This window comes from Anarhichas minor, unplaced genomic scaffold, assembly GCF_050575085.1.
Source record: "Anarhichas minor isolate MPS153535 unplaced genomic scaffold, ASM5057508v1 ptg000043l, whole genome shotgun sequence".
Taxonomy (NCBI): Eukaryota; Metazoa; Chordata; class Actinopteri; order Perciformes; family Anarhichadidae; genus Anarhichas; species Anarhichas minor.
The window spans coordinates 3,544,278-3,571,863 of NW_027466489.1; the positions used below are offsets into that span (position 1 = coordinate 3,544,278).

A 27,586-nucleotide genomic window follows, 5' to 3' on the forward strand; every position below is an offset into this window, starting at 1 on the left:
TCAAACAACATATCACACTGTGTGTGCTGCTGAGGTTAATACACATTATTATGTAAGATATGACATTAATCTACCACCGACAGAAACAGTGCTGTTAATGTGACACTGGTGTAGGAAAAACACTGACTAATAATATAACGTTATTTATCGTATTTACAGCCCGACTGTGTGTGTAGTATATGTGTATATAGTGTGTGTGTATATATATATATGAGTGGTTATATATATATATATATATATATACACACGCTATATATACACATATACATATATATACATACATATATACACACATATAAATATATATATATATATATATATATATATACACATAAATATGTATATCTATTTCCTACTACTCTGCAAAATATGTTTGTCCTGCAGAAACGTTTTGTTAAGATTGCAACCCGATCACACACCTCATCTGCTCCTCTATTTCAGAAACTGCAGATTCTTACTATTTATGACATCAATATTTCTCAAACTTGTGTTTTTATTTATAAGATGCTTTCAGGTGAAGGGAATATTCCTGATCATTTCAAGACCTACTATAAAGTCAATTCACAGGTTCACTCTTACTCAACTCGTCAATCTTTAGATCTTCATCCTCCTAAATTACTTACCAGCGGAGGTCAATTTTCAGTAAGATATAGGGGAACCAAATTATGGGATGACTTTTCCCACCCATTACAAAAAATGTTCCTCTATAAAATGTTTCAAAAGGTGCCTAAAAGAAAATCTAATTGCGGTTTTGTAATTGCTTTTTTATGTATTATTGTTCATGTCTTTCTCGTTTTAGCTGTTATATTACATTTACAGTTGTTTCACTCAGAGGGACTTGTAGCATTACTATTGCTTAGGAGTTACTGCAGGTGTATAAACCGACGTCCCTGAACAAACACAAGCCCACACTTACTCTAACACACACACACACACTCGACACAATTACATTATTTAAATGTTTTTCTTTTGTTTGTAATGTATTGATATTTCATATCTTGTAAAACATCTTGTCAATAATATTTTACATAGTCATATCTTATGCATGTTTATTTTATGTTCTCTGTAGGTACAGGCTTCAAATAAGCCCAGTTGGCTTTTTGCCTCTTCCTGCACACTGATATTAATTTATCTTCGTTATGTTTGTTTATTTTTTTTCATTGTTTGAATTGTGCAAAATAAATAAACTAAACTATACACATACAAAAAAAAAAAAAAAATATATATATATATATATCCATGTAGCAGCATACAACAAGCTTGAGTCTTATGAATCTCCTTGCAAAGGTGCAGAGGACTTTAAAATGATGAGTGTGTGTGAATGAGACGAGTAAGAGATAGAAAAGAGCATCAGGTGCTGGAGTTGAGTGAAAATGCAACAAAATAATTCCCCAAGATAAACAAGTTTATCATTGATTTACCACAAGGTTTTAAGACTTAAGAAGTATTTAGTATTAGTATGCTGTTAACACAGGAACAAACATATGAATAACACTGCATTGACTTTGTTACTGTAATAATGTCTGTTGAGACATTTGCAGATTGGGATAGTTTACATCTTTTTCCATATTTTGGGTTTATTTAGGGCTCCGCAGGTCCCTCTCTATATCTTAATAATCAGATTGAATTGTCCCTTTGCTTCACTTTATTATACATCTATTTAAACTGGCGAAATAATCAAAAGATGTGGGACGTCAATCTCCTTTCAGGAAAGCACCTACCACCACAGCAGAATAAAATGAAACATGGGAGAAATAATCACAATCAATTCTGTCACCAAGAAAACTTTATTAACTGTCTCCAAGTGCAGCGTTTATGATTACAGTTTGTGAGGTCTATTATTGTACTCCACATGAAAAAACATGGCAGAATACAGTGAAGACTTGATAGTCAAGTGTTACAATTTCAGTGACTACAGTAAGTTCTCTCTATAAATTACACCATCACAAGTAGCTCTACATTATCTATTATTGCTTTGATATGTTATCCAATGCATCGTTATGGATTTGCATGCATGAATCCATTTCTATGTGAAGTAAATGCTTCATCATCATTTACTGCGTCAATGGTTTTCTGAAGTTTTTTCCAGCAAAAACAGCCTTGTCTCCCAGCTCCTCTTCGATTCTACAGGAAAGAAAAGTTAAGTTAATTTCCTCTTTATAATGTATGCATTTATCTTTTACAACAAGTAGGTCCTTCCCCCTGTATGTAATTACATTACAAGTTTAACTCAACATCTCCATCAAAGATTTGAGCAAAGTACAGACACAAAGCTGTTTAACGGATCAGAAACGATACAATACACAAACCAAAACTACTAAAACAGTATCATTTATGTAGTTTTCCATTTATACAGCATAAGTAGTTGAAGTTAAGCAGAAAGGCATTGGGGGGTATTTGAAAAATTAAAGAACACAACACGCAAGATCACATTTTATACTTTTAAAAATTGCACAAATGGATAAAAAAAAAAAAAAATCCTTATTGTGTATAAGAACGAGACTTACCTCAGAATCTGATTGTATTTGGCCAAACGCTCAGAACGACAGGGTGCCCCAGTCTTGATCTGAAAGGGACAAAATGTGTACAATGATTTCAACCAAAGGGATTTAATGTCTCCATTAAACTTTGTCCAAGTCATTATAAATCCCATCACACAGATTTGATATTGGATTTTGCTTATTCTGACTTTTATCAAAGTAGTTTATAGAGTGGCAACAATTTCCCAATGTGAACATGAACAGAGGAGATGAATCAATATTTTTGTCATAGAAGTCCAATTTATAATTTTTTCAAAAATAAACAGTTTTATTATCTGATTTTACCTGTCCAGTGCACAAGCCGACCACCAAATCAGCGATGAAGGTGTCTTCAGTTTCACCAGAGCGATGGCTGACCATCACACCCCAGCCACTCTCCTGAGCCATCTTACAGCTGTGAGGAAGACAAATGGGAGACCATCAACTTCTAGACATTGCAGGTCATTGTATGTATCAAGTCTAAATTTAAAATGAACCTGGGTGTATTGACTTACGCTCGCATGGACTCAGTAACTGTGCCAATCTGATTTACTTTAAGCAGCAGGCAGTTGCAGGCCTTCTCCTCCACAGCCTTGCTGATGCGATTAGGGTTGGTCACTGTGAGATCGTCTCCAACAACCTGGAGGTCCGTGCTTCCTGTGAAGTTGGTCCAGGCCGCCCAGTCGTCCTGGTCAAAGGGATCCTCGATGGAAACCACTGCAAGCGTAAATATGCAGACATTCCTCATTGGATAGTGAAACAGATGATCAATATGGCTTCGAGTGAAATATTTCTGATTACGTTCAACTGATGTTTCAAAAGATCCTTCAAACAGATTAACCAATTACAGTTTGTAATCAAACATCAAATTATATTCTTGTTCCAACATGGCAGGAAACATGAACGATGAGACAATCGGACAATTCAACAGGGTCATAAGGAAGTCAACAGTTTAATCAGATTATCTGGAGTAAACTATTTTATTTCGAGGTAAAACTGAAAGTGAGCACACCCAAAAATGCCTGTGAAGTCCCCCAGTACACAGGAAAACTGTGCTAGGCCAAATACTGTATCTCAAAGTTGAACCAAGAAATTGATCTATGAACTGTGATGGATGTTTACAATTTCAGCTTTCCAAACCTCAGGGTTTGTTTAAAACCCGTCTGATCGTCTGAACGCTCATGTTCCCGCGGAGCTCCCTGCAGGTAACCTGGTCAGACAATGTTATTACCACCGATAGGAATCACGGCCAAAATTATGAAAATAAGACCTAAACAAAACCAAAATATCCTGTCATTCTGAAAGGACCATGGAGAAATTGGAACATCACAGTGTATTTACATTAGATTATAATCTCTTTACTAGGTACAAACATGCTATAAAAGGGTCATTTATTAATGTACATAAATACATCTGTAAATATTTAGCTAGCGCTGGGCAATATATCAATGTTATATCGATATTGTGATACGGGACTAGATATCGTAGGTGTTGGATTTGGTAATATCATAATATGACAAAAGTGTCTTTTCCTGGTTTAAAAGGCTGCATTACAGCGAGTACAATCTTCTGAACTTACCAGACTGTTCTAGCTGTTCTATTATTATAGATCAAATACTGATGGTTATTTATCACAATCTCATTGTGTAAATATTTTGTAAAGCACCAATGATCAACCCTACAATATCATTGCAATATTGAAAGCTGTATTTGGTCAAAAATATCAAGATACTGGATCACGATCCCGTCATTGGAGCACTGAATATTGTTGTACAAACAGAGAAGATTGTTGTGACAAAGATTGAATTCAAGCTCCTGTTGAAATTCACAGGTGCTTGCCTTGATGAATCAAAGCACAAATCTGTCTAATCTACATTTTAGCAAGTGCTTTGATTAGGTTTTACTGGCTTCAAAAATAAGATGACTTTCAGCCTTTGCTTTCCTTAAATTAAAAAAAAAAAAAGTTATATCTGTTAGACTTGAGCTTTCTCAATGATCAATGCTTTCTATGATCTATTTGAAGATCCAAAAAGCAGAGATGATCTCTGAAAATTGCTGTTTTTTTTAAAGCATTCCAAGGATGAAACAAATGTTTGGTGTAGTAAACCAGTGTATAATAGTACACAATAAATTTGTTTGGCCCTCTAAGAGGGTGAACAGATTAAAGATAAGAAAGGTACCCAGATAGTTACAGAACAGCCAGATCCCTCCCCTTGTGAGATTATGTTGGAGCTGACATTACTATTATACTGTGTGTCCTGCTCTTCGCCTGCTACATAGAGTGTAAAATGAGAGAATGTCTGAAGTTTACCTGGATAATCCTTCACAAAGCTCTTGTAGAGATCAGCCAGCTCGTCGGGAGTGATGTAACGGCTCGGGTCGTCGGGAGACTTGAAGTCCAGGTCGTATTTTCCCTCCCTGTAGAATTCAGAGGCTGCCACATCCATGCCGATCACAACCTCGTCTGTGTATCCTGCTTTGGCGATGGCCTCCTTTACCAACTCCAGCGCTGCAGAGTTAAACAATCGAGTATGATTTACGCTTGCATGGAGCACCACCGAAAACAACGAATGATGATGATTTCCACACTGACTCCAACACTGAAATGCAATCCAACAGTCCTGAAACAAATTCTACCTACGAAACATACATTTTATCTGTTGACTCTGTGTCAGAACAATGTTGTTTTAACATTATTCAATATTTATCTTGTATGTGTTTTGCAGTATTTTCTGAGGTCTAATATCTTTGCTCCACCATGTATGTAAATGAAGAGGACCAAATATTAGAAATGCCTTTCAAGAGAACACACTCCAATTACAACACCACCACCAACTGCATTCTCAAAGTGCACCATAGAAAGTCTTAATAAAAGAAATTGTCAGATGGCACAACTTGTACTTGCTGAATAGTAAATCAGGAGACTTGAAGACTTGAAGACAGGGGGTCACACATTATAAGCTCTTTCACAGGGAGGAATCCCTGATGAGTATTGTAATGGGAAAATATGTCATAGTCTCATGTGAAGGTTTAAAGAATGTAAGTCCTAAAAGAGCAGACACCAAACTGTAGTTTCAGTAGATGACTTTAATTAGTTTAGTATCCAGGTGTCTTGTTATCTGTTATCATTGTGCACTGTTTCTTTCTTCTTCGTAAGACAGAGACACAGAGAGGCCTTGATTAACAGAGATCCTCTGTTTGAAATACTTTTGACTTCCTTTGCTGACGCGTTATCTGAAGTTGTAAAGGCGTAAACCTTTGCATGCAGATATGATGTGTGAGGGTAAAGAATGTCTATTCTGTCTCTGCAATGGTCATTTTAACGATGTCACAGTGGCTTCAAAGGAAGCATCTGTTGTGAGTTTAAACTGATTATTGTAAAGCAAACTGTGAACAAAGGGATTTGCAAACAGGAGATAAAGCATCTTCCTGACTGTCTTAAATGATCAAGTATACTAAGGCTCGAAGGATGACCTGCCTTTAACTGTGTTCTTTGTGTATTCTTGTTAGCTAAAGCAGATAACAGGAAGCTGTCTGAGTATAAATGTCCATGCATTGTGACTGTTATGCAGAGCACTCATACAGATCACTGCAATGTGTCTGTTCTCTTTGCTTGCAAGCAAATAAATTGACTTTACAAACTTTGATCGTTCATCAAAACTCTGTTTTACTTTATATTGATAGAAAACCTCAACTTTCTTCTCCCGACTAGTCATAAGAAATATTCCACAACAGTATCTCGGTAAACGGCGTATTACCATGCACGAGTTTTTGTTTGAGTTCAAGCAACTCGTAGAACTTTCCTTGTAGTCATGCTCGTTGATGTTGGCACACAGGTTCACAAAATAGCCTGTTTCCACATTTTCTCCACTATTTATAGCCGGTTTCCTCTAAGTGCAACAACAGCTTTGGTCTGTGAGACAAATGCAACACATAAAGTAAAGGTTTCTCTTACAGCTGCACAGTAAGTAGAACCGTGTGCATAATTTATCAGTCTAACCATTTACAGTGGTTTTTATGTGATAAAAGTAGTCTGACTTCACACTGAGCAAGTTTTTTTTCTTTTTTCGAAAGGAACCTGAAAGCTGCGCTAATTTTGCAGTTGTAAGAGACTTTGATTTATCAGCATTCCTCTTGCATACCTTCCTGGTTCTCCAGGATGTTTGGAGCAAAGCCACCTTCATCCCCCACATTGGTGGCATCCTGGCCGTATTTCTTCTTGATGACGTTTTTGAGATTGTGGTAGACCTCGGCTCCAATGCGCATGGCTTCTTTGAAGGTGCTCGCGCCGATGGGCAGGATCATGAACTCCTGCATGGCGAGCTTGTTGCCTGCATGGGAGCCACCGTTGATCACATTGAAGGCCTGGTGGGGGGGGGACAAGAGCTGTGACTTCACAATGAACTGGAAGGGGAACTGAATAATGCGGAATAAAAAAACAGTTATTGACGCATGCAATTTGGCACACAGAACCTCACCGGCACAGGCAAGATGACCTCCGAGTTTCCTGCTAGGTCAGCAATATGACGATACAGGGGGACACCTTTCTCTGCTGCACCAGCTTTGCAAACAGCCAGGGAAACACCCAGGATGGCATTCGCTCCAAATTTGGCTGTTTGAGAATAGAAAAACATCAACAATTATTAATCCTTATTTTAAATCTGTTTTGAGTCTTTATTTGAACTCAATTCATCAGAGCAGGTGTTATATTTGTTAATGCAACCACCAAATGCAGGTCAGTTTTAAGCAGTGGTGGATCAAATCTGCAAAAACACACTTAGTAAAGTTAGGGTATGATTGGCTGTTGAATCTTACCTGTTTTGACAACAAATTCTAATCGATAACCATAAATTAAAAGATGCACACAAACATACACACCCACTCGGTACTGTTTCAACCTCGTGTATCACTATCGTCTGAAGGAATAGCTGTTGGCAATCGGAGTGGAGAATAAATTAGCAGTAAGGCTGTCAAGTGGAACTGTGTAGGTTTCAGTTTGCCCATGAATAAACACTGCAGCTCCACAAGAAGGTTAACTTCCTGTGTCTTGCTTCAAAACATTATAAAAGGTTAATATTGTTTTCTGTTTCTTTGTTGACCCAGGCTTAATATTCTCTGTATGAAGTGAAATTTATACTGTATTTTTGTACAGAGACAGGCGCATTCATGTATGCACATGCATGTGTATAGTACCCTCCGACCCCAAAAAAAAAAAGTTTAGTTTGTGTTGTTTTTTTTTTTACTTAAAGCCACGATGTAATTTGTATACTGGAATTTACCATGCATGTAATGTTTTTGTGTAAATAGATCAAACATTGAATTCCAGCATTTGATACATTAAATTATGTGAATTTTACTTCATTTAGTGCATTGATTTCAAAAGTGGCAGATAACATTTTTGAGTGGCAAAGAAAAGCTTGCCTGTCACAGCTAGACGTAGTGAAAAAAATTAATTTTAGACCCTGAACAGAAATCTGCCGTAATCCAGATAGTTATGAAGACTGCATTGCAATGTGTATGGTTGTTTTAGGTTGCTTCAGATTAAACACAACAGTGTAATTATTGTCACTTACATTTGTTCTCTGTGCCGTCCAAATCAATCATCATCTGGTCAATTCTCTCCTGCTCAACCACAGATACATCCTGAGGAGACAAAATCAACACAACAATGAAAACTTAGTTTGTACAAGATTTGGGAAACAAAACACAGACAGAGAGGGAGAATTATCTTCTTACTTGGCCAACAAGCGCAGGTGCAATAGTTGAATTGATGTGTTCTACAGCCTGTGAGACTCCTGCAGCAGAAATATTAGTGTGATCATTCTTTCACAGCATTATGGGCAATTATTGTAAAGCCAATAACACAAACATAGGTTTAGAAGCACATGCAAGTTTTATTTCACATTTACAGAGACACATGCAACAGTATTTCTTTTAGAATTTGTTTTAGATAAACAAACTTCTGCAGTGAGAGCATGCTTTATTGACAAATCCCCACGCACATCAGATCTGGTTGATTGCCAAAAGCATTCAATGATGAGTTGTCATGTTGTTGTGTAAATGACCATGTCATTCATTTTTCTCTTCCGTCAAATGGACAAATTTTAATTTATAATTGAGAGGGCCAGGCAATGCAAACTCACTAACCCTTTCACGTCTGGCAAAGAGAAAGAGAGACAACACAGAAAGATAGAGAAAATGACAAATGTATAAAATAGTTTTTTTCCTTGAAATTTAATTTGCTTTGAACTGCAAAGGCAATAAGGGTTGTTTATATTTGGTGGTAAATATCAAAACCACACCTGTCATTTAACAACTTTTATCTTATTAAGAATAAAACACTAAAATGGCAGACACACCTTTTCCAAGGTAGCGAGACTTGTCATTGTCCCTGAGCTCCAGGGCTTCGTAGATCCCAGTAGACGCTCCGCTGGGTACAGCTGCCCTAAACAAGCCTGTGAAATGTACATGGGAGCAGAGAGAGGACACACAAGTGGTGACATGACTGTCACTAAATATGATGTAATAAATATTGTTATAGAGGCACATGGGCAATACCTTTATACATTGTATAATAAGTCATGTTGTTGCCTACCTCTGTCAGTGTGAAGGTCCACCTCTACGGTGGGGTTTCCACGAGAATCAAAGATCTCTCGGGCGTGGATCTTGACAATTGACATGGTGTAGGAACTTGAGATGAGACAAAAAAGATGAACCTGTTACTGTCTGATCTCTGACGATCCTCTGACAAAAAAAGAATAACGCAAGTTAAAACTCAACGCTGTCTAGAGGTCTATTGTTCTGTCACTACTGGCACACCTCTTTTACTCTCTTTCGTCCTTGTCGCTTACTCACAAAAATACCCTGACCTAGCTGCAAGCTTAGGAGTGCTAACAGGCATGCTACCTTCCTAATTGGATTAGACCTTCTCATCTGATTAATCACATGGCAGTGAGGATGTAGAAATTGCTGCATCGGTCTCGGTTAAGCTGGCAGCTACAACTAACCTGTGTTGCTGCAGTAAAATGTAAATTTAATATCTAGCATGGAGTCATAATGATATTTTGATTACAATAAAATGTATACCATAAAACTGCTGATGCAGATAAGACAGGGCTAATCTAACTCAGGAGCAAATAGATTCACTTAATTCACTTCAGATCAAAGACAAGTTAATCAAACCATTAACCATTCAGATAAACTCAGTGGCGACTGAATTTGATAGGAACACATTTCCCTTTCATTCTTTTAAAAATAGACTGATAAATAGAGCTGAAACGATTAGATGATTTAAAAATGAACTATAGCTATGTTGATAATCTATTATTTATTCATAATCTATTAATTGACTCTATCTAATCTAATCTATTAATTAAGACTTCCTGCTTTTCCTATTCTTATGATATTAAATTAAAAATACATGTATGTAGGTTTTTAACTGACAAAACAAGACATTTGAATTTGTGTACTAAAACTCTAACATACTTTTTCACTAGCTTTAATCGAGAGAATAATCAACAGATCAATTAATAATGAATATTTGCTCATTCAGCGCTACCTTAGAGTAGGCCTATCAACAGTTACACTTTATGTCAAGATAGACGCACAGCCGTGAACACTGTCAACATTTTGCAAGTAAGTCTCAAGTCTTTGCTTTGAAATCTGAAAAGTTAAAGTAGGATCACAACTGTAGATATTATATAAACCTAAAATAAGCCTGTTGACACACTACGCCCTTAAAGAGAACCAAACTAATTAAATATGATAACGAGGGTGCAGAAAACGCAAATAGGTGACTTTACCTTGTTTTCAACTGTAGACAAACTGGTACAACTCGGTTGAAAAGTCGAAGACTGCGTTCAAAGCGGTGTACAAGCAATTTACATGTGAAGTCAAAGAAGAAGAATGTCTTCTTCTCCATTTATATATCTGTCACGCTTGACGCTGTTCCGGTGTGTTGCTGCCCCCTGTAGTTTATAATGTGAACTGCATCAGATGAACAAAACGTCCCACGTTGAAATGTAGACTGAGTGGATGTATTTTTAAGGTTGGATAGAGCGCTGAGATTATGGGATAACACAACAAAATAACGACATCTACACTCAATCCAAAATATAGGAGGTATGTTAAGAAATAGGGGAACTACTTATAAAGACTAAATAGAACAAAAACAGGGCGAGTGGAGGCTAATGTAATGAAGTTTAAAAAAAACTACTGGACTAATTACACGACAGTAAAAAAGGACATTAATATTATTGTAATTGTATTGTGTGTTGGATGCCACGTCAAAGATGCCAACTGCCGTATTGTGTTCACTAGAGGGCGGTAAACTGATGCCGACTTCCTACCACTCACATGCAGAGGAACGACAACCACAGAAGAAGAAACTCCACCCTGAAATGAATCAAAAGAACGTGCTAGTCTGCTAAATCACGTACTTTTTATTCAAATACGTTTGTTTAAAGTCTATCGAAGGCTACTGTTTTGGAGTGATAATGTCGGGGATACCTGCAGACACATGGCAGCCGCCAACAGTGGTTTTAGAAACGACGTAAGTTAAAACCGCTGAATGCTAGCTCAGCTAAGCTAGCTCTCAGTAACGTTGGCGGTTTGGTGATGTTAGTGAAGCGTTGGGCTTGATACTAAAACAGATTGTAGGGCTTTGGGGTAATCCTTAACACACCGTCAGGGTTCTGCCTGTGCCGTTGAAATACGCTAAATACATAACTACTAACACTGAGCATGCATTGCAGGATGGGACCGATTGTGGTGGAGCTGTACTGGAGACATGCGCCAAAAACCTGCAAGAACTTCGCAGAGCTGGCCAGAAGAGGCTACTACATCAACACGAAGTTTCACCGAACAATCAAAGACTTCATGGTGCAGGGAGGAGACCCTACAGGAACAGGTGGGTTCATCACAAACACTATTATCCAGACAGTGGGGTGTCCACGTACTTTTTGGGTTATTTTGGTCTGTTTTTCAAGGTTTGGGCTAGCGATAGTTTACTGTTTACTGATGGTTAACTACAAACTGGCACTAGGGTCAAAGGTCAAAGTGTTCAATTATTATTGTGACATTCACAGGCAAACTTACAATTCAACATACTATATATGGAGAATTTCTTGTTGTTTTTTTTTTTTTAAATGAATGTTGGAGCACCAAGGAAGTTTCTCTAGAAATCAACTACTGTTCAAAAACGTAGTCTCTGGTTTTCCTTAAATTTGTACTAAATAACATAGTTCTTACAATGAAATAACGATATTTGTTTATAATAGTGTGGCTCCAAATTTATAGCACCAGTTTTGGGAAGGTCCTTTCTCATTTCGAAGTGAAACTTAAAGAAATATACAAATTGTGTTACAAGTCTGAAAGAACTAGACTGGCCTGCACAGAGACCTGTTTGAGGTGGGCCACTGATGCAGCCGTGTTTCTTATGTGTGCAATCTTCAAGCGTCGACATATATATTTTGGATATGTAGTGTATCTATTGACTTGTGTCTCAATCAAACCTCTCTAAATTGTGTGGGCCTTGTGTTCAATCATGAGTGTGGGGGTCTTACACCATATGTAGTTACTCGTGGTCATATGTTTGTCAACGTATCAATCACATTCACTTTACTTTGTAAAGCTTGTCACCCTGAAAACCCATTATTAATCTGAACTTCATCTCTTTGGCAAAATAAAGAGTGTGAAATATACACGAGACAAGTTGAAACTCTCAGTTAAATGTTCATACTTGAATATTGTCTTGTTCCGTTACCTCACTAGATAATAAATCTGTGTTTTACTGATCTTTGTTCTTCCAACAGGTCGCGGTGGTGCCTCCATATTTGGTAAACAGTTTGAAGATGAGCTGCACCCAGAACTGAAATTCACAGGTAATCGCAGTGGAACAATCTTAATTAACTACAAGGTGGTAGATGTGGAGGAGGCAAATATAGGCTGGTAAATAAAGAAAAGGCTCCTGCACCCTTTATAATTAATTAATTAAGTCATGAATTAGTATCTGAGTCCTTGATGTTATTTTTGAAGACAAAAAATTAAGGTAGGGATTGTTGCAGGGCTGTTGTATTAAACTGAATTAGTTAGCGAGGTACATCCAAGCAAATCATAATTAATGATAAAAATAATTAACACATTTATTAAAGTCGATGTACCAAATGTGAGCAAAAGTTGTGGTTTTGCCTCAAGAAATTCTTTATTTGAAATCTGATTAAATGGACCAATTTATTGTTTCAGATTCCTGACATTTATTATTTGTGTGATACTACGTTTAACAGCAAAAGGTCACAAAATTGTAATTTCTTTGATTTCATTTGTGTGTCTATTAGGTGCTGGTATTTTGGCGATGGCCAATGCAGGACCAGACACAAACGGGAGCCAGTTCTTCTTCACCCTCGGCCCCACTCAGTGGTTAGATGGAAAGCACACTATTTTTGGAAGAGTAGCCCAGGGAATGGGAGTGCTGAACCGAATTGGGATGGTAGAAACAAACGGTCAAGATCGGCCAGTCGATGACATAAAAATCATCAAAAGTAAATAAACAAATACAGATTTTTTTTTACACTGATTTTTTTTTTTATTCAATAAATGTTTGTTAAATGTTTCGATGTCATGTTTTTTAATTGTGTGAGGCTAGCCTAGTATGGAAATGGTCAATCCATGGCGTTGTTTCATTTGTACCGACTGAAACGTGGAGAAACAGACAAAAGTTCAGAGCTAGTTACATATCAATGTCAATTTAAAGCAAAAAAAGCCCCAAAATTGATTGGTTGAGGTTAATAAATATGAGAATTTGCTGCTTTTCTTAGTGTTCACAGTAAAATGAATATCTTTTGGGCTTGATTGGATTAAAAAAAGTTATTTTAAGATGTGACTTAGAATTTTCCTGAGTTTTCTAATGTTTTATAGACTGAACAATTATCAAAGAACACATTTATCGATAGTCGTGGAATAAAGAGATTTAGACAAAATAATTGCTTATTCTCTATAATGCTTGATGGCTGCTGTTAAATATAATACTGAAATATTTGGTTTTTAAAAACTTAAAAAGACAATTGTAAAACGGTAAAGCCCCTTCCAGACAGAACGTGACAACAGCACCACTGCACTCTGAAACTCATTATTTCCTAATAGTATTCGCCGCACCACAACCCAGTGTACGCGTAATCTGACACCCTTTAGCTCGACGCAGCAAAAAGCTGTCGAGGTGTAGCGCAACAATTAATAATTGGTTTCAGAGCGACGTGGTGTAGTTTTCGCATCAAATGTGAATGTCAAGCAAATTCAGTCAAAAAATGTATCACTGTCTTCATCGAAGAGTAGAAAAAGTCTTTATTTTAGTACAAACACCTCACGCACATGTAAACATAATGAAAATGAACAAGCAATATTGCCCTAAAAAGTATTTTATTATATAAATGTAAAGTATTGAACAAAGACAAGTATATATTTAAAAAAAAAAAATAATATGGTGATTAAAGAAATACAAACCTAAAAATAAAAGTTTCGTTGAGGCACTGGGATTTGCATTATAAATTCAAGCAGCACGCATTTTAACATGTAGTTTGATGGCTTCAAGGAGGTATATTTATTTGGCTTAATATATGTTGTAAAAGATACATTAAATGTGAAAATTATTAGCCAAAGTAAAAGCACCAATATATCATAAGTCAATATCGGTCAGAAAGAAAATGCGGGTAATTATATGACATGAGTTGGAGTAAGCTATTTAAAAATCCCCATTCCAGTGTATTTGCTTGTTACAGTTGGTTTAAGTTTGAGGTCAGAACGGTAAGAAAATCGACTTCTGCCTGAGAAATCATTGAGAGTATTGGTGCTGTAGTGTCAGGACCTTGAGAGAATTTCACAGATGGAAACGCATGAATGACTTGGTCAGTAAAGATAAAAGAGTCACAGCTGATCAGGCCTGTTCAGTTAGAAAAACAGGAGAACAAAGGGGCAGAACAGCTACAGAGGTGAACAGTTATGTGTGTCTGACCTGAACAAAGCATTGAAAACGTGTACACAAGAGGTGGTTGTATAAATTTAAACCAACTTATCTGTAACTAAACCGAGTCCAATTACTTGAGCTATTGCATCAATATAATTACTACATCTTTGAGCTGAGATTGTTTTGCCACACATCCTGATCCTGAAGACAATCAATAACTTCCATGTGTCGCTAAAACAAAAAACAAAAATAAATCATAACCATGAAGCATACTTTTCTGTTTCAGGTCAAATAGTTTGATAATATGGGATATATGCTTATTCGCTTGAATGACAAGATGAGAAGATTGATACCACTCTCTTAGCTTAGCGTAGCTTAGCATATAAGCAAGAGGAAACAGCTCTGTCTCGAGGTAAAAGTTAATAAATAAAAAAAGACCAATAATACTAATAATCCCTTAGTTCACTAATTAACTCTAAATTGGTTGTCTGGTAACCTTAAAGTGACTCAGTGATAGAATGTAATTAAAATTAGCACTTCCACGGCAGTAAAACATGTATTGCAGCAGTAAAATTGATCCAAAAACAGAAAAGTGAAACACTGACAGGGGACATTTTACTGCACAATAAGTACTTATATTTGAAGTACTTTTAATTTATTTTGATGATACATAAATACTATTACTTAAGTAAGTTTTCAAAGAGCTATCACAGTGTGGTATTAGCACTTTGACTAAATTAAAAGATCTAAACATTATTTCACCAGGAAGACACTGCACCTGACCAATACATATACCACTTTACTTTTGGTATATAATAAGAAAACAGCATACAATGTGTTAATTCGTGTGCTTTAAGAGGTAATGGGCTTTTTTTTTAACCTTTTGGTTTCCCTGTTTACGGTTTTTATGCTAAGCTAGGCTAATTGGTTTCACATAAACCAGGCAGACACGACAGCATCATTGATAGGGATATAAAAAATATGGAACAATATTGGTTATTTCACATGAGTCCATGAGGTTTGTGTCGGCTTTGCTGTATGTCGTCCCTTCTCTCTCTCCTCCGTTCCTGAGTATCACTATCAAATAAGAGAAAAACGCCCCCCACCCCAAGAAATAAATAGACATCCCACTTTTCGTAGTTGTAAATAAAACTTTCGGGAGAGAGAGATGCAAGCTGTAAACAGCTGTTACATGTGCCGCAAACAGCACTTTCTACCGCCTCACCTTGTTGACTTTGAGAGAATCATTCAAAATAGTGATAGTGCTACTTTCTTATGTGAGTGCTCTGATTAATACATGTAGGCCTATTCTTTGGTTTTGAAACAGCCATGTTGTTATTTAAAAATGATCCTTCGTTTCAGTGCCACCTTTTCCAGTCACTACAACGATTCGACCATGAGATTGGCAGTCAAATTAGGCTCCTTGATCAAATAGTCGACTATGCGGGGTCACCCCTATTTACATTAGACATATAATGTACTGTAAACCTTAACCACACCTTACAACAAAAAATATGTAAATAAATTCTAACCACCATAACCTGCTCCAACCATAATCAAAAGGATTGGCATTTCATTACACCTTGCCGTCTTGTCCAGCATCCGGGACGTGTAGTGAGGCACTTAAGCTTGCAATTTCCTTTGTCACCACTGGAAAGTCACCTGCAGGTTGGGAGGTCATCTTGAGACGCTACAGGAAGGAATTAACATTGTCAAAGAAGAGCACTTGCAGCAGAACATGCACTATGCACAAGCAACAAAAACACTTTACCTCTCCCAAAAAGTACAACGTTACTCAGTTTTGAAAAAAATCTGTGAACGGCAGAGGACATAAAATTGCCTTTGTCCTGACATGTTTTCTATTTCAAACTCCTGTCCCAATATAAAGAATTCCAAAAAGAAACCAAATGCTTCAAATCTGTAAATTACCAACTATAAAATAACACTGACAACCACCACTGACCTGCCAGAGAGTCCCTTTTACTTTGGCCAGTTTCCAGACCATGGTCACTGGAATCATCATAAGAGATGACATGGCCAGAAACCAACCGATACAGTACGCCCACCAAGGATACACATAGGAGTTGTTGAACTTCAGGGGGGTGTATCTCAGGAGCAAAAACACAAGTGTGGCCTTTAAAAGGAAACAACTCACAATTAAACATTGTTGGATCAATCGGAAAGCTAATTTCAATGAACCATCCCATAGTTGTAAATGTAAACATACCAAATGTGTCCCAGTTTACTTCCTGTAGTAGTGTATGTGAATGACATGAGCTGACAGGAAGTAAACATGAACCCAAGCTGTAGCTAAGAAATAGTCTATACACAGAGTAAAATATCTTTTTGGCTTTCTTAAAACACCTACACTGCAAATAAGAGGGGTTCCATACAACCAGCAGTACTTGATCAGTGTTAGAGGTCTGTACCTGATCATGTCCTCAATGTTGTCACAGAAGCGGTCAGCACCTTGGACAGAGACAAACACATCACACATAACAATACGCAGTATATTCAATTTCACTTTATGCTTAATTTAGCCCCTTTTACAGGGCAATAGCATTATATATTCAAAGCTTTTATAAAAATACATAGTATGGAATTGGGACATTGGTTAAAAGATTGTACACTCAGTGTGATGTAAGATATAAAAACCAAAGACAGCTGCACCACTGACAACTGTTTCTTACCATAAATCCATCCAATAACCACTGACTGGAAGATTGCCATCAGAAGTAGAGTGGGACCACTGCAAACATAGTGATCGAAGATCTGCAGAATGTATGTGCCACCCTAAAATTAAAGCAGGCAATAAATTGGTCTGGATACCAATTGTCTTTTATTTGGTGCTAATTAAACAGCTCCCACTGATCTCAGTCCTAAACTAGAGGGGGGCCATGATCGATCTCACACACACACACGCACACACACACACACACACACACGCACGCACGCACGCACGCACGCACGCACGCACGCACGCACGCACGCACGCACGCACGCACGCACGCACGCACGCACGCACGCACGCACGCACGCACGCACGCACACACACACACACACACACACACACACACACACACACACACACACACACACACACACACACACACACACACACACACACACACACACACACACACACACACACACACACACACACACACACACACACACACACACACGTGAAAACAATACCAGTGGTGCAGCTGGTATTAAGAAAAAAAGTTGTACATGCTGTGTATTGGTTGTTAATTGATCAGACAGCAAATTACTCTCACATGATGAATCGCTTACGTGACCACCAATGAGTGCGCTTCTCACCTGTGACACCAACAAGAGGCCAACCATATAGCCAAAAACACAGATTAGCATCAGAAGAAGCTCTCTGCGAAATCCTTTTCGGATCTGGGAAGGGTAGACATCTGAGAGAGAAGTCATGATGCTTTCAAGCCCAATAAACTAGAAAACAACAGAAAGACAAGTCAGCTTGGAGAGCAGTGAACAAAAGAAGAAACATTGGAGGACATTTTTGGGAGACGTAAAGAAGGCTGCAGCTGACCTGTCCGTCTATTCCTAACAAGATGATCATGATGAAGAAGCACACAGACCAGACCTGGGGCCACGGCAGAAGGGTCACTGCTTGTGGGTAGACTATGAACACAAGGCCAGGGCCTGCAAAGGGAAACCAACAAAAAGTAAGCCATTGCTGTCTGCACAGTGTCTTTTTGTAGCAATGTTTGGCATCAACGTCAATGCTTATAATGGATCTATTGTGCTTGTTCCTTACTAGCAGAAAAATAGTAAAAGATAAAACTGAACATTTTTATAATGAAGCAACTTCATATAGTCTGACAGTTTGAGGTATTTTTTAATAGGAACAGAGGAGATTCACATTCATACCTGACTCAGCAACTAAAGAAATGTCGACACCCTGTTTTTGGGACATGTAGCCCAGAATTGAGAAAATGGCAAAGCCAGATATAAAGCTGGTCCCGCTGTTCAACAAGCAAAGATAGAAGGAGTCTCTGCAAATCAGAAACAACGCACATTTGATTCTCTCTTGGTAACACAGGCCTGTTAAAAATATAACTGTAAAATGATATACAGAGCAGGCTTAAACTCAATTAAATACAATTGTGTTCAGATTACTCGAAGCAAAAATGACAAAATAAATAAATGGAAGCAAACAAATGAAAACTAGCATAATGAAAGAAAACAAACATCACATTTACGGCGCTGATAGTGTTATATTCATAACATGGTATGTCGCACAACAAATATTTGGATGCTGTTAGCTTAATGCAACTGTAGCCACTAGAATAGCAGTACTCACCTGTAGCAGTTGTTGTACTTGTTGTAGCTGCCAAGCGTAGTCAGGCATCCCAACCATATGGCATAGGAATAAAATATTTGGGTTCCAGCATCTATCCAAACCTATAAACCAGTGACAAATGATTAAACTCCTATACTTCTGCTATGGAATAATAATTCCAATGAAAATTAGAACATATAGGCTGAATGATACCTGCGGGTCAGCGAGCCGTGCAGGATTGGGGTACAGGTAGTACTTGATACCATGGAAGGCTCCAGGAAGGGTAATTCCTCTGAGAAACAGCACCGCCAACATGATGAAGGGGAATGTCGCTGTGACGTAGGACGCCTACATTTAAGCAGATCATTATTTTGTTACAAATGAAAGAAAACTATGATTATTGAAAAGTTTGTAAGAGACATTAGGATTCATGTGATGTCAGTTGGTCATTGTTTTGGTAGTTATGCAATACACTGCAGCTGCGTAAATTGACTTAACCTGGGAAATATCTAGCTGACCCACTGTGCGCTGGACTGGGCATGTGCGAAGCTGACAACGAGTCACACAAAAACTGTTCAGTTTACAAGTGGAAAACGTTTATCAACTGTAAGGGGCTGAGGTCCAGGGTAGTTAGAGGGATCTACATTTCAGCCAGAGGGTGGCACTCACTCCTTTAGGAGAGCATTGGGATCAGGTGTGGGAAGAGAGACACCTGGAGCTGATTTCCTCATCAGGGAGATGAATAAATGTGAAGCAGGAAAGCTGGTCAGGAGAACATGCGGGAGGAGCAGGGTCCCTCCTGACACTATTATGTGTCCTCCGGTCCGTCCTGTTACACAAGGAAAGCCAAGCCTGCCAATTAAGTTCAGAGGATCTACTCGTATACTTTTTTATTTGAGGCACTGGGGAAAAATGATGGGCGTAAGGAGTGAATCGTGCTCTGTAACTTTGGAGCACAGACAAACACGATCTATTGCAAACGTATCACTTACGGAACAGTTTGTCAGTCAGCGTTTCTGACATGCTGGACACACGTCTGCTGAGTCCTGAAGCTCCTACCCCCGGCGCTTGATTATTCAAAGTTTATTAATATTAAACGTCTCTAAATTGCAAAAAAAATACGACAAAAGCACTTCCTTGGGTCCCCAGTAATACACCCACCAAGTTTAAAGTAGATCGAATGAGCGGTTTGTAAGATATGCAAAGGATATACAGACAGACTGAGATTCCTCACAGTTAGATAAACGCTGGTTACCACACATTCGCCTCAGGGGGTTTTGAAATCTGTACAGTGACTCACTCCAAATGAAAGCATTGTTGCCCGTTTTCACACCATAATGAAAAACAGTCAGTCATAATAATTTCTTTCAATTCTCGAAGGCTTGACAAATAACGGCATGGGAGAACTGCATGTTCGCATGTCAGGGTAAACCGCAGGTGAAATCCTTCAAGAGCCAGTATTCCATAACTGCTGCAAACCTGTGTGCCTGTGGCCAGGCATGTCAACACGTGATATGCCAACGTGCGTGAAGTTAAATCCATCAAATGGATTACTCTGGCAGGTTGTAATAACACATAATTGATTTGAAAAGAAAGCTTCATGACTGGTTTGAGATGATATTTCAGACTGTAATGTTAGTGACAAGCTAAAAAAAAAAGGCTTAGTGTTACAGAGTCACCAAAGTAAAATTAAAGATTTTAAAGATACTGAGGAACTTTTAGCTGGTTACGAAACAGTCCCAATTTTATACTAATGCATCTATATGACCTACATAAGTAGATTGGACCATCAGCAAGAAGACTACCGTATTTTCCGCACTATAAGGCGCACTTAAAAGCCTTTAATTTTCTCAAAAAACAACAGTGCGCCTTGTAATCCGGAGCGCCTTATATATGGATCAATTGGTTAATTGGTTGATCCATACTGGTTGTACACGGCGCTCTGTCAAAATGTTTCAGTACGACTGGTAAACTACAAAGCCGCACCGCGGTAAACACCGGTACTGTGCTTACTCCTAGTCCAACACCACTGGTGTGTATAAAGACCCCAAAATGGCACCTTTCAAGAGACACGCTTACGACGCTATTCTATTCTATGCGCCTTATAATCCGGTGCGCCCTATATATAAAAACAGTTCTAAAATAGGCCATTCATTGAAGGTGCGCCTTATAATCCGGTGCGCTTTATAGTGCGGAAAATACGGTAGCTATTTATATGTGGTTATTTTTAAGCCTGTCATTGGGTCTGATTCCCCGCGAAATCAGACAAAATGGTTTACAGTCGCTAAATTCTGCTTCTCCTTCGGCCAGGAGCAGAGCTTCTGGTAGCCCACGCCACGCAGCTGGAGGCCCAGGCCATATTCTGGGACCGCTGGAGGGAAGGGAGGCACGGGAGAACCAGAACAACCTCACAGGGCAGACTGTCAGACCCTGCTGCACTAAAATGAAAGGTTTTCTAAAATGACTCTGGTGCTCAGACACATGACCACTTTTGTCTACAGGGACCGCCAAAATCAACACAAAGAGAAAATGACTCGTAGTAGCTTTAAATACAGACATTAAAAGTGAGTTTAGGAAATTAATAATAAACAATACATGACATTTCTGAGTCAGGATTTATCGTTTCAGTCTTACCTTTCCTGTGGATCTCACTCCCTTCCAGACACAGAAGTAGCAGATGATCCAGACTAGAAGAAGGCACAAAGAAAGCTCCCACTGTATGTTTCCCAGATCCTCTATGCCAGTGGATATATTGAGCACCCTTCGTCTGTAAGGACCAAGGTACCGTTAACCAATTATTTGGGGAAATATACATTTTAGCAGATCTATGAGGCTACTATGATTGACAAGCCAAAAAGTCCAACTTGAAAGGTCTAATGATGTTGAAGCTCAGCAAACTATTCATAAATGCATGATTGTGCAATTAAAGGAACTTCACACCTTCAGTACACAGGTCTTTTCAATGATTCTGGCTGATTAGACCTCTATTCAAGGTGAATTAAGGGGAAGCTGTGCTGGGAGCCAGGTGTAAACCGTCCTGGCCTAACAGATTAGGTCTAGTCACTCAAGATCGATGAGAACGCAGTGCTTGTGCGTGTATGAGCTTTTGTTGCAACAAGCCGGATAGCTTAGCACTGATGGTGCATTTACGTCACATTGGATAGATGGCAGAAATGGAAAATAACTCCCATGCTTACAACTGGGAGTGGGTTAAAAATAATGTGCAGATAATACACTATACTAATCCATACAATGAAATTGGGTTAAACTTTAATGGCAATCTTTTGCCAACGTAAGGCATCCACATTTGTTTGCCCTTCCTGGAATTCTGTATCATATGGGATCTTTCTGGAAAATCGTAAATACGTATTTACAAGTAAGAAATAGATATAGCTCTGATGAATCCAACTTGGCTTAATGTGGAAGCACCTGAAAACCAAACAAATATGGATGCCACGCATCAACCATTTTATGGTGTTACTGTCAACATACTGTATTTTAATCCTCACACTACCACTTCTGCAAACATACTGCAAAAAGACTGTCTTAGTGATATGAACCCTCGCAAGTTGTTAATATAGGAATACATATGTATATAGGAATATATATATATATATATATATATGTATCACCCTCAGAGAGGGTGACTGGCTGCAATCTGCCGTCCCTCCATGACTTGTTCGCCTCCAGGACTCTGGGGCGGGCAAGAAAGATTGTAGCCGGGGTTATGCTTTGTGATTTCCAGATCAAGTAACCTCAATTACTCAACAAATCTAATAGATAAAACTGTAATTTTAAAATAGTTGTTTTAAAAAACGGTGTTAGGTCCAGCATACCCACATTATTCTGGCCGATTGGTACTCTGTTCTGGTTTAAATCAGATGGAGCTATCCGAAGAATTACATGAGGTCAAAGAGGCAGCTTCCACCTATGGGTGTGAATGATGACATGTAGTGTTAAAGCGCTTTGAGTGGTCGGAAGACTAGAAAAGCACTATACAAGTACAAATCCATTTACCAGCCCTAATATGTAAAAATACAATATCAGCGAATCAGTCACACTTTGCAACTAACTAGTGTTGCGCAGAGGTCCAATCTGCCATAATAAAAGTGAAGCAGGGGCGTGTAGGCTCTCTAACATTCTGCCAGTGTAGGACAATACCTCAATGTGTGTGAATAGGTACATGATATCATTTTGGAAAAGCACTGTTTTCCGTCCCCATCAAAATGCGAATAGCACATGTCTTTCTTACTAAGTTTATTTACCTCATAATCCTTTGATAATATGTGACAGATTTCTACTCAATTCAGTTTAATTTGGAGTAAAAAAAACTTACTGCCAGAACTCTGATACAGATGATGACGCATTCACAGGCAAGGTCCAGCTAACAGTGGCATTCAAGTTGTTCAATACCACACAAGAATCTAAAAAATATCAAAGAATTGTTAAAGAGCATTGTAATGCATGCTTCTGTAATTGCTTAAACCAGACATGCAATGAAATAAAGCAACATTTTCCTTGTGCTATTAAAATCAATTGTGATAATGATAAAACTTGATGTTTCTAATAAATGTGTATAACACTTCAAACAAATAGTGGTGAATGTGTAGGATAGAGGTTACGGTTACAATGCTTCAAGAAAAACATTCAATTTACCTGAATTACATGTGTTATTACAGGTGGCCCATGGTAGCTCACCAGAGAAGGAAGAGAAAAGGTAGAGAAAAGCCCAGGCTAAGATCACAATGTAGCTGACACATCCATAGAAAATGATCATTTGGCTGGCGTATCCCATGCCTGGAAACAACAGAAAATGTTAGCATTGCATTTCCGTATGTATTTCCGTCTTAACTGGCTAAACTCCTGATATGTACGTATACCTCACCTTCAAACAAGGGGCAGATCTTCCTCCAGCACATGATTCCTCCCTGACTGGTGTACTGGCCCAGTGCTATCTCCAGTATGAACAGAGGAATGCCACAGACTGCAAGGAACAGGATGTAAGGAATGAAGAATGCACCTGCAAGTGTGAATAAAGCATTGTAAACATGCATGGTACACCACATATACAAAGAGTACCATAATCACGTTAATGTTTTCTGATTTCTGAAACTACTTTGATATTTGACCTTCAAAATAAATTGAAACATGTAACCGTTAAAGTTTCTGAGCACCCACACAGGTGTTTTAGAGACTAATTGAGTGACATCTTACTGAGTCTCTTGGCTTTGTTAAACCTGTTAGGGCGGGGCAAATTGCACCTTTATCAATCTTATTGGTAGATGAAGATTTGTGAGCGAATAAATTCCCATCAAAGCTCTGGCCCTGATCAGAGGTCTAATCGGCCATAATAACTGAAAACACCTGTGAGGGTGTTCAGAGCCTATTGGGAAACTATGGAATTACCATTATACACTTTTAAATAATGTCTTGGAAAAAATAATCAGAAAAAATGTCCCTAATGTGTGTTATGGTAAGGTTAATCTTTTCTGTGAAGTTAAACTCATAAAAGGTGGATTATTTGCAAGTAAAGCATGTTGTCAGAAGTTAATCAGGTGGCTAAGCAAAGTGAGGACACACATGATATAAACTGCCCCATGACAGGCCTGGCTCCACAGTCCGTGAAGGGACTCAGACACAATGTTTCTCAGGGATAATATCGAATTCCATGTGGTGCTGATCTTTGGTATTATTTTTTGACGATCAAAGTGTGGCAAGCAAATCCTGCTGGTGAAACCATTTCAGTCACATACACAGCTAAGACGAAAAGAGAACCAGATGAAGATGTATTAGAAATTGAATTAGATCAAGCAGCATGATGTAGCAGCACCTCTCAATTTCCAATAGTTGGATAACAAATAAAATAGTTGCTTGATCTTTGAAGACGCCAAAAGAAGAACATTTCATGTTCAAGATGATGACTAAAGAGGATCAACAGGAACATTCTTGGAAATAAATATAAAATATATAGCTGGTTAAAGGCTAAAGTGAAGAGATAAGTTTAATCAATTAAAAAAAATATTGAGCGAGCTGGCTCCCCTGATATCTATAGGTAGTGTGTCCCATAGCTTTGGGGCTTGACAAAGGCTGCATCTCCAGTCTTCTTTCGGCTGTTGCTGGGAACCTCCAATAAACCAGCAGCAGATGGTTACAGTGTTTTTGAAGGCAGATCTTCTACAAGGGAGTTAGCAATGTAATTTGGTCCTCAGATTTGTCTGGACTTGCATGGAGTCGGCATGAAACGCTAGAGGCGGAAGTATTTTAAAGAGTACGATTCTGGCAAAAATGCATGTGTTTGGGAATTAGTGAGAATACGACAGGATAAACGAGACTTGGATTATACTGCACGAGTTGTGTGAGAGTTTGCAAAGGGATGTTTTGATATAGTTTAGCTGTTGTAAAATGGGGCCTCCACTTCAATTCATCCAGGATTTATTCCGTTTTCGTCCGTTTCTGGGTTCACGATTCACCGTGGAGGCACACGAGAAACGATTTCTCTTCAAGAATAGGGATGTCACAATATGAAATTTTGATATCATGATTATTGTCAGAGGAAATATCGCAGCTTCACGGTTTTCACATTTACTAAACTGAATATTTGTAATAGGCCTATAGCTAATGAATTAATATGTATTATCATTAATTATATCATTTTACATTGTTATAGCCATCTATAGTGGATATATGTATACATTTATTTGTCGGCTTAATGACTCTGAAAATGTCATCATCTTACATAAGCTCCATAATACATAAGCTGTGATCTTACAGTTCATCCGTTTTCCTAAATCAAGCACAGGAGACACATTGGACATGCCCACTCTGGAAAGAGTTGAGAGTTGAATGGAGTCAGGAGTTCTTTAGGAAAATCACAATTCTTTTGGAAAAACTGGGGAAAGTTTAAATGTGCCACTATTAAAAAGTGGTCTTAAAGCTATTCAATTGAAATTGAACTGCTTCGCAGGTCAGCTCCACAATAAAATTGGTTTCTCAGCCATTGCGACTCACAGATTTACCTGGAAGGAACTTCTCTATCGCAAGTGTATTGTCTTCCCCAAATAAACAAATATCCTTTTATTGCATGTCTCCTTTTGACTTGCTCTATACTCCAAACTCATCATGGAAGGGACCAGATCAGTCCAAGCAGGTTCAGTGTAACACCAAAGTTTAAAACAATAACTTCACCATCCTGTAAACAGCACTGCATTTCCAAATCTGCTATAAATCTCAGGGCTTCAGCACAGAATGTGACTCTGCTCTCATAACCTGTCGCATCGGTAATCATCAGGTGTGAAGTGGGAAAAGACAGAGGGAAAGTAGGAGAGCTTTACAGTGTATAGCCCTCAGGGTTTGTGAATGTATAAATAGTGTTAAAAATAATAATGATGCATTCCGCAAGTAATCACATGTTAAATACGGTGTTTTCCAAGCTTAAGAGCTGTCGTTTCTCTCAGTCCACTGTCGTTGTTTTTGTTTACATCTCCAGTATTTTTATATTTTACAGTAACAAGTTCAACAGGCCACCTAACAAGTAAAACAATCTTATATTTGTGTCTTGGTAAAATAATACAAGAGTACTCCAACCGTTTACCATCAACTTCTTTATTCCTCTGGATGAAAGAGTTAAAAAAGTTTGCATGCAATATCTGACTCTACGCAGCACTTGTTTTAAAAGTAGAGGTTGGAGTAGCAATGCTAAACTGGGAGAATAGTAAAAAGAAATACTCACCACCACCATTCTTGTAGCACAGATATGGAAATCTCCACACGTTTCCAAGTCCAACAATAGCACCAGCCGCAGACAGGATGAACTCCTTTTTACTGCCCCATTTGTCACGGTCCTCGACTGTTTGTGAAGTAGCCTTAGGAGAGAAATGGCACATCCTGCAGAGAGAGTCTGCCATACCGCTGAGGGAGAAGTGCTCTAATGGTGTGACTGGCCGGGGAGTTTCTGATGCAGATTTATATGGGGTTACCTAATTGACACGGTATTTAGCCACTAGGGGGACCTCTAAATGTGTGGCAAAAGTATCCACTTACAAAACAAAAATGCTCCTCAAGCCAGATACAGAAGAGTGATATATTTGGTGTGACTAATTGCTGTTTCGACATGGTATTGAAAGCTTTACAACAGGATTCTCCGCCTCACACATATATGAATAACTGAAAACTAGAACTGTTTTACCCGAAACAAAACTCATTTTAACACATCACAGATCCAGATTAGCCTGTCAACCTGTCAACTCAATTGTAATATGTAAGGCAAGTGTATAATTACATGGTTATGTATAAAAAAAATCACAAGTGAGCCTGTTTATGTTGCTTTCCACCTGCTTCAGCTCTATAAACTTCCATGTACCAAGTTACCTTCTAGTACAGTTCAGTGAACTCATACAATGTTAATTTCAAAAAGGAAATGTATACGCATTACCATATAATTACTATATGATTTTAGACTCAAAAGCTTGAAGTTAAACGCATACCAGGGAGACTAGGGGAGAGAGACACACGGTACATAGAAATTGCGTGCTTGCATGTGATAAACATATCCAAAAATCCAAGTCAAACATGTCACTCACACTGGTTTTATGTCAGTTTGGATCCTAACATATGATACATTAATCTTTTCTGTGTAAGTGTTCCAGGGTTGAATTACCTGCCAGTCATCCTTATTGCTTAACCCAAGGCAAAACTGATTTCAGCCTTTACTCAGGTATTCATTTCATTTACAATAATGTATAGTATGGTATGTGTGAATATAATTATCATCCAGGTGTTAAAGGAGACATATTATGC

General features: G+C 38.3%; 3 protein-coding genes across 3 annotated transcripts; 1 reads left to right on the forward strand and 2 right to left on the reverse strand.

Annotated features, from left to right (window-relative positions):
• Nucleotides 1-1,768: 1,768 nt before the first annotated feature.
• eno1b (enolase 1b, (alpha)) lies at nucleotides 1,769-10,432 on the reverse strand. Its single transcript, XM_076110826.1, has 12 exons — nucleotides 10,322-10,432; nucleotides 9,115-9,209; nucleotides 8,879-8,974; nucleotides 8,256-8,314; nucleotides 8,093-8,162; nucleotides 6,998-7,131; nucleotides 6,662-6,884; nucleotides 4,831-5,028; nucleotides 3,035-3,236; nucleotides 2,826-2,934; nucleotides 2,508-2,566; nucleotides 1,769-2,124 (listed from the first exon to the last, which is right to left on the reverse strand). Exons 2-12 carry the CDS (start codon nucleotides 9,197-9,199, stop codon nucleotides 2,055-2,057), a joined length of 1,305 nt encoding a protein of 434 aa, XP_075966941.1. The 5' UTR covers nucleotides 9,200-9,209; nucleotides 10,322-10,432; the 3' UTR covers nucleotides 1,769-2,054.
• A 452-nt stretch (nucleotides 10,433-10,884) lies between these two features.
• ppil1 (peptidylprolyl isomerase (cyclophilin)-like 1) lies at nucleotides 10,885-13,128 on the forward strand. The gene is made up of 4 exons (XM_076110376.1): nucleotides 10,885-11,070; nucleotides 11,273-11,427; nucleotides 12,332-12,400; nucleotides 12,854-13,128. Exons 1-4 carry the CDS (start codon nucleotides 11,015-11,017, stop codon nucleotides 13,063-13,065), a joined length of 492 nt encoding a protein of 163 aa, XP_075966491.1. The 5' UTR covers nucleotides 10,885-11,014; the 3' UTR covers nucleotides 13,066-13,128.
• A 704-nt stretch (nucleotides 13,129-13,832) lies between these two features.
• On the reverse strand, nucleotides 13,833-27,244 carry slc6a11a (solute carrier family 6 member 11a). Its single transcript, XM_076110375.1, has 14 exons — nucleotides 26,520-27,244; nucleotides 23,676-23,810; nucleotides 23,447-23,587; nucleotides 23,127-23,214; nucleotides 21,425-21,557; nucleotides 19,004-19,138; nucleotides 18,812-18,912; nucleotides 18,379-18,503; nucleotides 18,038-18,150; nucleotides 17,800-17,937; nucleotides 17,166-17,268; nucleotides 16,844-16,944; nucleotides 16,439-16,609; nucleotides 13,833-16,165 (listed from the first exon to the last, which is right to left on the reverse strand). Exons 1-14 carry the CDS (start codon nucleotides 26,692-26,694, stop codon nucleotides 16,052-16,054), a joined length of 1,773 nt encoding a protein of 590 aa, XP_075966490.1. The 5' UTR covers nucleotides 26,695-27,244; the 3' UTR covers nucleotides 13,833-16,051.
• Nucleotides 27,245-27,586: the final 342 nt, after the last annotated feature.